Here is a 12,115-nt window from a genome sequence, read left to right as displayed (position 1 = left end):
GGAATGCCCGAGAATCGAACTCGCGGCCACTGAGGTAGTACGCCAATACCATACTGACCACGCCACTGAGGCGCTATTGGTATTATTATGTCCTCCACGACTCCCCTAACACAATTTGATACTCTGGGACTGTGTCTATCAATTTTTATGAATCAACCATTCATCACAGGGACTCAGATTCTTCCACTGCCAAACTTTAGAAGAGTCGCCAGCATTCACATGCAAGATTGATTTATCAGTGAACAACACTTTTCCACTCATTTAAACAAAATTCTTTATGAAAATGAACACAAGAAAGCATTTTCTTTTTCTGGGTTTCAGTTAAACCTAGCTTCTTTTTGCAAAAATGTATTTTAAATCCAAGCTGCTTGCTCAAATAATACTGAATGGTACAAACTGAGGGATCAGAAATGTCCTCCTCAAGCTGTCAGGCAGTAATGACCAGTTTTCCTTCAACCTGCCCCTTCACAATATGAAGGGTCCTAGGGGCTACCAGGACTTGCTTCTTATCACTGTGTTTGCTCGTTGGTATATCTCTTTCTACTCCCTCCCCCCTCCCAGTACTTCTTGAGACAGTTCTGTATTGTCCACGGCTAATTTCACTGGTTTTAAACCTAATTTGCATCTTCATATGATGTTGGACTGATTTCTGGGAACTATTATTTTCAACCAATTGCTCCCAGGTTCAAACCAGGAAAATTTTAGTCACAGTCATTCATGCACTGACTGACACTGATCATTTTCCTGTCTCAACCATCCCCTACCCATCTTACATTTTCCCTACTGCATGAGAGAACAGGGCCCAGTCATCAGTTAGTCAATTTCTTCAAGTGAGTTTCTTCCTCCCTGATTTTCATAGAATTTCAATGCACAAATATAGATGGGGGATAGCACAATCCCAGGCTCTGCCAAAAACTGATAGAATTCAGTCCCAAAATGTATCCAATTGGGTAGAAGAGTCATGGTGGGCATAGCAAGTATTTGTGCATTAATAGTTGTATTTCATAAAAACTTTGTTTTATTATTAATACTTTTTTTTACAAATTTGTTTTATGACAGTTCAATGTTGGGATTGTGAATGCACCTACAGTTCAAAATCAAATTGTGGAATTTGTACCAGTACCTTATTGCCAGATTTCAAAAACCCATGATATCAAAGTTGATGGTTTGTATTCTCATAGGAACAATGTTAAGCAAAAAAGCTAAAGCAAACGAAAGCCATATCTAAGAGAAACAAATAAAAAGAAGGGACCTTGGTATTTATACCTCAGCTGATGACATACAAGTTATAATCCATACTAAAACTAACCACTATAGAATAAATTGGAAATGAAGAAAAATGGAGGTAGGTTATCTCCAGTTTCCTTAACATGTAGGAATTTGGAAAAGGCACAATGTGAGGTGTAATAAGAGAATTTGGGTTGATCCATTCTAGTCAGTTTTGAGGTAGAGTATGTGATCATTCAAGTTCCTCACAGACAATAATGATTCCACTTCCGCTTAACATCTATTATGTTTCTAACTACTACTACTCACCTTGAAAAACCACAAGTCACAATGCTGTTAGCACAATAAATTCCATGCAATTCCACGAACTTCTATTAACAAAATAATATCCATGCAACTCTATGAACCTTTTTGTATTATAAAATTAAGGACAATAGAGAATAAAACATACCCTGTGAGAGCTGATACAGGCATCACCATACAATCCCGTCGTCCAATGAGATCTGCTGACTGATTAAATATTGGTTTTACTTCCCTGACACCCATGCAGTCCTGAAGGTCCTGTTTGTTTGCAAGGACAAGAAGAGGAATTCCGGAAAGATTGTCACTGCATATCATTCGGTCTGCAAACACACCTTATTATTAAAAGCCATTCACTTGAAAATCTACATATGTATTTCCTTTATTTATAATGTACAGAATGTCTTTCTGTACATTAACAATAAATCTTTTTTTTATTTCAAATTTTATAAAAAGTCTATATTTTTCCTACATATACATACATCCCTGAAGTGGTAAGGATAACATTTTTCAAAAGTTGGTTCCATTGTGAATGCTTGACCAACAGCAGGTGAGTGAAGGGTGAGAAATCCCTGAACTCAATCAATTAATTCTGTCACTTTTTCCTTTGGCAGACATAAATGAAGGGTTGGCTAGGGATGGGATTATAATACATGACTTAATTTTTGTATTTGACTTCATTTTTGTATGTCAAGGAAAAATATTTTCTTGATAATTACATAGCTATACTTTTCCACTTGCGCAGCAGCTAATTTAAAAATCATGGTAGCGCATCTATTCTTTTTGTGTAGGTGATTACTCCGCTCACTATTGGAGAACTATAGGAACAAAACAAAAGACTTCATTTCTTTTGTGCCTTTATCTTCATGAGAGGAGAGGGTGGGTGGTCTATGAAACTTGATTTTATTATGAAAATGCCATTTTTATATACAGGCAGCCCTCGGTTAACAGTGGGGATTCCATTCCCAGCCGATGCTGCTTTGTTTCATTATTGGTTTCAGTTATAGTAGAATACGTACGTTTCTTAGCCGGATCTTGAATTCCTCTCACTTTCAATTCTAATTTAGCCTCTGCTATAGACATGCCTGTTCTTTCTTTTAACATTTTTAATTCCGTATTGTATATGTAATACATGCATTCTTTGGATCTTGCATGATGATTCTGACCACAGTTTACACATTTAGGTTCACCGCACTTCCATTTGGTGGTGTGTTCTGTAGATCCGCAGTAAGCGCACACAGGATCATTCCTACAATTTCTCTTTGTGTGTCCAAACTTACTGCAATTTTGACACTGCAGTGGCTTCGGAATATAGGGTCTTAACTCTCTGTTTTGGCCTAGAATTTTTATTTTTTGAGGTAGATCTGAACCCTCAAATTTTATTTTTGCTATTTTTATTACTTGTTTACTGCCTTTCTTACTTGTTATGTCATACACCTCGCAATCCTCGACTTTGGGGTATCTCTTTTTGAGAGAGTCTAATAGTATTATCTTATTAATTGGGTCGTTGTTGTTGTCAGGAAGTACAATGGTACCCTGAATGCTGTTCATATTATCATGCTTTTCCACTTTAACATTAATGGAATCCATAATTTTTAAAGACAAATAGTCTTCTGACTGGCTTTTTGTTGTGGCTTCTATAAGCCATGTCTTCTCTTTTATTTTTCTGAACGACATTTCTGTCGTTGGACGTCGGTTTAGTAAGAAATTTTCTAATTTCAAGGCTGAAATATTTTGTTCTGCTTCCATGGTTAGAAACCTTGACCAACTTCCACTCCCAAAGAGGGAGTCAAAGTGAGTCAAGGTTGGGTCATGACGGTACCGAGGTTTCCTAGGTTTAGTATACGGTATTAACGTTTTAATACCTACCTAGTCTTTGTGAGTCGAGTTTCCTTTAGAATGGTCCAAATCAGTGCCAGAAGTCGTGGGGATAGTTTTTAAATTTTCCATATGATAAAAATTGTAAATTTCGTCCAGGATGAGGTCCCTCTCACCAGGGAGGCCCAACTGGGGAAGGAGCAATACTGTTACACAGTGGTAACTGCCCTGGGACACTCACCTGGTTATACGCCATACCCGCAATGCCTTAAGGGTCGTCAGTCCCATGAGATTGGACCCAGCACTGCAGGCATGGCTTGACATAAAAATTTCCCCACTCGACCACGTCAGGTACTCCATCAAGTTAAAAGAGCAGTCAATTCAATAGTCCAAAACCTTGCCAAGGTCGTCAACGAAAGAAGAAGAAGGGAAGGGTGAAAATTTATAAGAGGAGGAGTATAGGAGTTAAAGGTCCCAATGTTTAGTTGGATCCACAGCAGAGTGTAGGTGTAAAGGGGCATACTCTCTATGCAGTGGATCCCTAAGGCCCCCACCTCGTCAAGGAGTTGGGATCAGGGGGAGCTCTGAAGAACCAGTACAGTTGGTAATATACAGATGTATGGACTCTCCTTCCATGCTTCCCAAGATGGCATGGGTATAAGTCAGGAGTCAGGGTTGGTCTTCCTCCCCAAGAAAAAATCCTGCAAATGACTGAGTGACCAAAGTTGTGTACTGGGTAACCAGTTATGGGAGGACTCATGCACAGGTGATCAATCACAAATGAACTCATAAGCCGATCCATCAGCAGCAGCCATGATCACCAGTTCTTCCCAGAATGAATGCAGAGATCACTACCACTCTCAATAGAGGAGCGACAGCCACTAGAAGACTCCTTACCTTTATGTGGGGCCGCTTTCCAGAACTTTTTCATATGCTTCCTGAAGATAAGGACAGTGAGGATGAAGATGATGAAGGGGAGGCAAGATGCTGCTTCTTTAACTTCCACAAGTCTCTTCTGCTGCTTTAATTTCCAAGTCTCTTCAATCTCTGACAAATTCACCAGGGACAAATGAGAAGGCAGGAGCAAGGGCTGCCAGAGTAGTGGAAATTGTAAAAACAAATGGTAGGTACAGTCTTCATTTGGGAGGCAACTGCCAAAGTAGTAGGATCCATTGAAATTGATCCAGGCAAAGAACTTAAGCCAAAGCTAAAGTTCCAAGAAGAGTAAAAAATACCAAATTTGTAACTAATTTGTATTTTTCATAACTAACAAACCTGAGGTCTTAACATTAGGATTTACTAGCGCCAAGCTGGAAACCGGTTTAGAATTAAAATTACACTTGTGAGATCCAGGGGGCCAGGGACTAATGCATCTATACCAGGTCACGGGGCATGTATACCCAGAATGCCCACGGCTACCTGTGACCCATCAGTTATTTTCCTACCGCCTTTAAGATAAGACGTGTTACTGTCTATCTCATTTAAAGCCGGTTTTTCAGTTTGCCCGTTCTTTATCCATTTCATTTTTTATTTTTCATTCCTTTTCTTTCTCCAAGTGTGATCAGTGTGTGGTAAGAGTGTATACGTGGTATGATGGAGAATTTTGCCTCAACATCGGGATCGTCTACCGCTTCGAAGAGGAGACAAAGGAAATGCCCAGGAGTCAGTGGCTTTCCATGTTCTAGGTTCCTAACTTCGGTGTCGACGGATCCCCATCCAACGTGTATTAGTGCAGGGAAAACGTATGTACGGTTACTAATCCGTGTTCTGTTTGTCGCGGTTGGTCGGTGGAACAGTGGAAGAAGTTCTATGGGAAAAGCCAATACAAAAGAAAGGGGGTGACGCCATCTTTGGATGACCAAACCTTACCGGCTTCTTTTGTATCGGTAATAAACCAGGCTGCTCCATATGTTTCTCCACCTGCTTTTGAATTGTCTCATACCCCTTCGGTTTCTCCTAGCGGTTCTGTATCGGAAACGTCAGGAGGGGCCTTGGGTAATTTTATGAATAATTTGCACTCTCCTTTGTTCCCAGCAAGTAGAGGGGGAGATCCACCATCTTTGTTCCAGGCTCCTGCTACTCAAGCGCATAGGTTAGATGGTACGTGGTCAGCGCTAGGCCTACCAGGCGTACCAACCTTGGATGGTCTGCTTGCGCATTATATATGACGTCACGGTTCCAGCAGGGTCCGGCAGCGCTGAATGTTCCTCATCCCCCGGGCTTGCAATTTATGGGAATTAATGCCGCGGCTTCACCATCCCACTCAGTATTTACAGCGATGCAGAACGTGGGAGGTAGTTTGGCAGCAAACGTGCGGTTGCCAGCAGAAACCTCTCAGTCTCTCCCTACGAGAGGGATGACGTCACAACATACGTCACACTCTGAGATGGCAGGCGTGATGACGTCACAGACCGATTCTCGGCCTTTTTCGCTGCACCCAGACGCTAATACGCCTTCTGACCCATCAATGCAAACTGTAATGCAGAAATTACAGGATATAGAGGAGAGAATGAATAAGAGAGACAAAAAGAAAAAGTGTGATTCGCCTTCTTCGTCTTCTTCCTCTAGTTCGGCGTCATCGCTAAGTCTGATAACGTCACGGCGAGCGCCAGTCAAGCGTTGGAGGAGGATTCGGGAGTTCCTGGCGGATCCTCGGGCCAAGAGGAGAAGAATCAATTCTTCCTCTTCTTCGGACCAAGACTGTCATTTCCAAGTCAGCAAGAAGGTCGGAAAATCAGTGGCTATTAAGCACAAGGTTGGCAGACGAAGCCGTTCGCAAGAGTGACCGAACAAGCGAGAGAGGTGACGGCCGGCGAGCTAGCGGCCGAGGCGGAGTTGCCAGTTCGGATCGCAAAAACTGCGATACCTCTGGTAAAATCGACGTTGGCGGCGAAAGGTGCAGCAGAGGATGGAATGCAGGTCCCAGTTCGCCCGTAAGGCCGTTCAAAATACGTACGAAGGACGATAAGGCTCCTATTAAAAGTACGAAAAATAGAGAGTTGGCAACCTCGGCGGATACGTTCGTGGAAGGCAGTGTCCGTCTGGATAAAAGGCCGAGGCCGGGCTCGCCGACGCTCGAAAACGATGCCAATGCTAATAGAGACGAACTTACCTCTGTCTTAAGGGAACCTTCATCTTGGAGATCTAGACGAGATTCTCGCTCTAGATCCGTGAGCAGAGAAAGAGTGAGACGTTCTCGTCCCCCTGCTGACTATCTGGGATCGAGCCAACAGCGGCCAGCAAAGATCAAAGAGACACAGCGGCCGTATGGGCAGGCGGCCGTGGAATTCCGGGCCGTCTGTCAGAAGATAGAGGCGAGACAACATCCCTCGTGACGGAGAGTGGTACACTAGAGCCGGAGGAAGGAGAAAACCAAGAGTTTCTGGCCTCGTATGCAGAGGTTATTGATTTGATTCGTCAATTCAATAGCCTTTCGGAGAAGACAGAAACACCGGCCAGTATGCTTCCTCCTGGAATTGACATGGCGTTTGGACTAAAGAGGGATACCAAGGTGTCGTATGAATTGCCTTGTTCAGTCATGCGGAATCGGTCTTGCAACACGTAAACGCAAAGATTGCAGGAGGGATAATTCCTTAAGATCTAATAGATCATTTAAATTTATTCCCCCTCCAATGATAAAGCAAAGGAAATATTATACGACACCGAAGGTCCCTTTGCTGTCTAGACAAATGAACCCTAATGTTGTAAGGTTAAGGCCTGGATTAACCTTGGATCAGGTTAAAATGGAGTGCCCTTCGATGACGTACCAAGAGGCTGCTACGTTAGAAGCAACAGCTTCTTCTGTCTTTCAGGCTGCGTCCTGGTTAGACCTTTGGTCAACAGCAGTGGCGAAAATTGCATCCTCGGAAGCAACAAGGAAAGTAGTGGATGAACCATTGTTCATTAGATTACTACAGTCAGGGTCCAAGGCGATTGCGTACCTGACAAACGTAAGTGCCAATGTTTGGGCAAATATCCTGCTAATGAGGAGAGATGCAGCATTGGCTAGACTAAGCCGCAATGTGGATTTGGATTCCCTGTTAGCAATGAGGAATGGGGATATCTTGGAATCGCAACTACTGTTGCCAGAGGTCATACTGGAAGAGGCGATAGATAGAAGAAGGATGGACACTAACGATAGGTTGGTGCAACAGGCAGTTAGGAAAACGTTCTAACAGTCAAACTACTCCTTTGGAGGGAAGACAACAGCAGATGTCTCGAAAGAAGACAGTGAGACATAGCATCCCTAATAGAGTCACAAGACCCTCTTCCCCAAAGAGGATAACTCATCGGCCCTTTCACAATAGAAACAACAGAGGAAGGGGCAATAGGGGAAGAGGGAGAGGCTCAAGAAGATAGGATGGGCGCCTCCCATCACTCGGCCACACCAGTGGGGGGTTGCCTGGCAAATCACTGGAAGGTGTGGCAGGAACTAGGGGCAGAGCAGTGGGTGGTGGATGTTCTCAGGATCGGGTATTTGATTCCGTTCGAGGTAACCCCGCCCCTGACAGATCAACCATTACCCCACGTCACTTATGCCCACAAATCTCAGAAGGCCACTATTCTGCAGGACGAAGTGAAGATGATGATGGAAAAAGGAGCTGTGCAACAAGTATGCAGTCCGACAAAAGGCTTCTACAGCAGGATTTTCCTGGTACCCAAAGCCAACGGGGAGTGGAGGACAGTAATAGACCTGTCAACGCTGAATCTGTTTATAAGGAAAACCAGTTTCAAGATGGAAACTCCGAAAACGGTTCTACAAGCAGTCAGAATCGGAGACTTTATGCTGACAGTCGATCTAAAGGACGCATACTTTCAGATACCAGTCCATCAGTCTTCAAGGAAATTTCTCCGCTTCAGTCTTGCAGGGAAAGCTTTCGAATTCAAGGTCCTGTGCTTCGGATTGACAACGTCTCCTCAAGTTTTTACAAGAGTGTTCACCCTCGTGTCGGCGTGGGCGCATGCTCAGGGGATCAGGCTAATAAGATATCTGGACGATTGGCTGGTGATAGCAAAGTCCAGGGAGAAATTACTCAGGGACAGGGCGCCCTCCTGCAGCTTTGTCACAGCCTAGGTATTGTGGTGAATCAGCAGAAGTCGCAGCTGGATCCAAGTCAAACGTTTGGAATATCTGGGAATGGTGATAGACACAACACAGCCAAAGTATTCCCGACAGACCAAAGAGTAGAGAAATGCAAACAAGTGGTGAATGCCTTTCTGGGAAAGCAGACACAGCCAGCAAGACAGTGGCAGGTGGTGCTGGGAATCCTAACCTCCCTGGAGAAGCTAGTACCACAAGGAAGGCTACACCTTCGGTCCCTACAATGGAGGATGAAGGAGTTTTGGTCACCAACAGTAGATCACCCGTACGAGCAAATTCCCTTGTCGGCAGAAGTGAGGAAAGACTTGCTGGTGGTGGGTGGACGACGACAATCTGACAGTGGGTGTCCCCCTTCAACAATCCTCCCCAGACCTCTTGCTGTTCTCGGATGCGTCACTAGAAGGCTGGGGAGCCCATATGGAGGAGTTGATGGTGTCAGCAAATGGAGTTGCAAGGACAGAGAACTCCATATAAACGTGCTGGAGTTGAAAGCAGCTTTCCTGGCTCTACAAGAATTCAGGGAGAGAGTAAAGGGACACTCAGTGGTATTGATGTCAGACAACACCACAGTAGTAGCTTATATAAACAAGCAAGGAGGCCTAGTTTCTTGGCAGTTACATGTGACGACAGTTCAACTTCACCAGTGGGCTATAGAGAACCTGGTAGACATCAAGGCCAGGTATATTCCGGGAAAAAGAAACATAGTGGCCGACAAGTTGAGCCGCAGGGATCAGATTCTGGGAACGGAGTGGTCCCTACACCAACAGGTAGTGGACAGGATGCTCATGTTGTGGGAAGGACCGATCATAGACCTATTCGCAACCAGGTACAACAAAAAGTTGGAAGTGTATTGTTCAGTAGTCCCGGACGCAGAGGCAGTAGCAGAAGATGCGCTACAACACCCCTGGGACAATCTGGACGTGTACGCATTTCCTCCATTTTGTCTAATCCGTCAGGTTCTGAACAGGGTAATGCAGTCTCAGACCTCAAGATGACCCTGGTAGCCCCGTTATGGCCGAAAGCAGAGTGGTTTTCCAGACCTACTGGAACTCCTAGTAGATGTGCCAAGAGAGTTACCTCCATGGAGCAACCTTCTGTGTCAGCCTCACGTGGAGAGGTACCACCAGTCGGTGAAGTCCCTATCGCTTCACGGGTGGAGACTGTCAAGTATCTCCTCCGAGAGCGAGGGTTTTCGCAGAAAGCAGCAACTCTGATGGCAGGTAATATCAGAAAATCATCTGCGACAGTATACCAAGGAAAGTGGTCAGCATACTGTGATTGGTGTCGTAGAGGGAACGTGTCTCCACTCGGTAACCACTATTCAGCAGTTAGCAGACTTTCTGATATATCTCAGAACAGAAAAACATATGTCTGTATCTGCAGTGAAGGGGTACAGGGCTGCTCTAGCCTCAGTCTTACGAATGAAAGGAGTGGACATATCGTCTTCATGGGAGTTGGTTGGCCATGCTGATGAGGAGCTTTGAAAACAGTCATGCCCACCAAGGAGCTAAAAGCCCCCAGATTGGGATCTGACCAAGGTACTGATAGTCTGACAAAACCCCCCATACGAACCACTAAGGCAGTCCACGGATAGGAGCCTGACCCTGAAGACAGTCTTCTTATTGGCCCCTGGCTTCAACCAAAAGGGTGGGGGGGGGAGCTACATGGCCTCTCATATCTCATAAAGCACTCGAGAGGTTGGAGATCAATGGTGTGTGAGTTTGTCCCAGAATTTGTGGCAAAGACCCAAAATCCAACAATAGTAGACGGCAGATTCGACTCCTTTACCATACCTTCCTTGGCAGACTTTGTAGACAACGACAAAGCTGAAATGCTCCTGTGCCCCGTCAGGGCACTAAGGGAGTACTTAAAGAGAACAAGGCACCTCAGGCCGGGGTGCCAGAGGTTGTTCGTAAGTACAGGACGGAACAAGAAGGAAGTGTCCAAGAATACAATATCACTTTGGCTAAGGGAGACGATCAGAGATGCTTATACTGCAGAAGACAGAGGGTCAGATAGCCAGGTGGGAGCTAGAGCTCATGACATCAGGGGTGTGAGTGCTTCCCTGGCATTTAAGAAGAACATGTCTGTGGATAAAATTCTGAAAGCTGGCGTGTGGAAGCGCCAAACAACTTTCACCTCATTTTATTTGAAAGATGTTGCCCATAGATCCTTGGACACCTTTTCCTTGGGTCCAATGGTGGCGGCCCAACAAGTGATATAGTTCATCCAGTGCCCCTGGCGGGTCAGTTTGCGTCTAGTCTAAGATGAAGGTATGAAAGTAGAATGAATGGGATGACTGGTCTTTTTTCTTTACTACTTTCTTCCTACTCCTTTAACTACGGGCAATATGAAGGAGAGTACCGTCATGTGCTGGAACGGACTAGATGCAGGTGAGATGGTCAGCCATACTGTGAAGCTATCTTAGCTGATGATATACTTTTCAGTAGCAACACACCCCTCTGGATAATAAGGAAAAGAGGGGTGAAGGTGGATCCAGTCGCAAGGGACAAGAGTAAACAGTAGAATGGTATCTACACCCAGTGGGAGGAAACCAATAGATCCGCTTATATCTTTGGTCCTAGGTTCATTGTCCATTCTCTTAGAATTTCCCTATATATTCGGAAATGGATAAGGTGGCAAACTCCCAGTCAGTTGTAGAGACTTACCTCCCTCCAATAGTAAGTCTATCCTAATGTTAAGACCGAAGGTTTGTTTCGTGTATGAACAAATACCAAATTTGTAACTAATTTGTATTTTTCATAACTAACAAACCTGAGGTCTTAACAGTTAAAGGCCCACCTCGAACCACCCCTCTAGCAGTCTAAACTGGGTTAGAAATATAGGGTCTCCATGAATATCCATGGAGGGCCACAGCACCTTCACACCATCTCTTAAAAATATCTCAGAACAGCTATTGCGCAAGCAAGAAAGGTGGACACTGAACAGGGAATAATAAGGGTTATGGGAACAGACACTACATCAGCTGGAGCACCATATAGAGAGTTCCAGCAGACTGCCATTTGGTCCATATATATCCTCCTCAAACCATGCAATGGAAGAAAGGTGGACATCAAACCAACAGCAGAAGCAGAGATCCAAGAAGGTGAATGGCAAAGGAGAATGGGAGTGTATTAATTTACCTCTTTCACTTGGGGGATAAACCATGAGGGACTTTTAAGACATTATGAATTAAGCTCAACTGAAACACACACAACTTGCAACTTGCTAATATGTTCCCAATCTTGGCATCTACATTGATCATTCTTATTAGGTGAAGAATCTTGAACATCCATTCTTATAAAACGCATGACCAAAATCATAAACAGAAGCCAAAGTCACCAACCACTCAACCCAAGATAGCCTGTATCTTTAGTAGGGTTTCAACAAAAATAGCCATGGTATCACAGTACAAGACATCTGTTCATCAAAGTGGCCAAAGAAAAATATAAGTGTTAGCTGAGTGAATGCAGTTCTTCCTTCCCTCACTCACCTGCTGCTAGTTACCTACATTGTTGCAAAGGTCCAACAACCAAACAAGCTTCCCTTATATGTAATCGACAAGACATGTTTTCATTCTCCTACAAAAAAAAAATACTTTTTGATATAAAAAAAAAACTGTTATTCAAGTAACTAAGATACATTCAACAAACAAATCTAAGGATTTCT

At 44.1% G+C, this 12,115-nt stretch overlaps 2 protein-coding genes across 3 annotated transcripts in view; both read right to left on the bottom strand.

Annotated features, from left to right (window-relative positions):
* The window catches only part of LOC135207252 (ADP-ribosylation factor-related protein 1-like), a 140,838-nt gene that overhangs the window by 34,815 nt on the left and 93,908 nt on the right, over positions 1-12,115 (bottom strand). The gene's annotated exons all lie outside the window — the stretch shown is intronic.
* Positions 1-12,115, bottom strand: part of LOC135207129 (ADP-ribosylation factor-related protein 1-like) — a 75,447-nt gene that overhangs the window by 32,053 nt on the left and 31,279 nt on the right. The window contains exon 4 of the mRNA XM_064238721.1: positions 1,679-1,850. Within this exon, the coding sequence (XP_064094791.1) occupies positions 1,679-1,850 (172 nt within the window). The remainder of the gene's footprint in view (positions 1-1,678; positions 1,851-12,115) is intronic.

The sequence above is a fragment of the Macrobrachium nipponense genome, chromosome 32 (genome assembly GCF_015104395.2).
Source record: "Macrobrachium nipponense isolate FS-2020 chromosome 32, ASM1510439v2, whole genome shotgun sequence".
In the NCBI taxonomy this organism is placed as follows: domain Eukaryota; kingdom Metazoa; phylum Arthropoda; class Malacostraca; order Decapoda; family Palaemonidae; genus Macrobrachium; species Macrobrachium nipponense.
The sequence above is the reverse complement of the archived record's forward strand: the minus strand, read 5'-3'. Positions and strand labels throughout refer to the sequence as shown.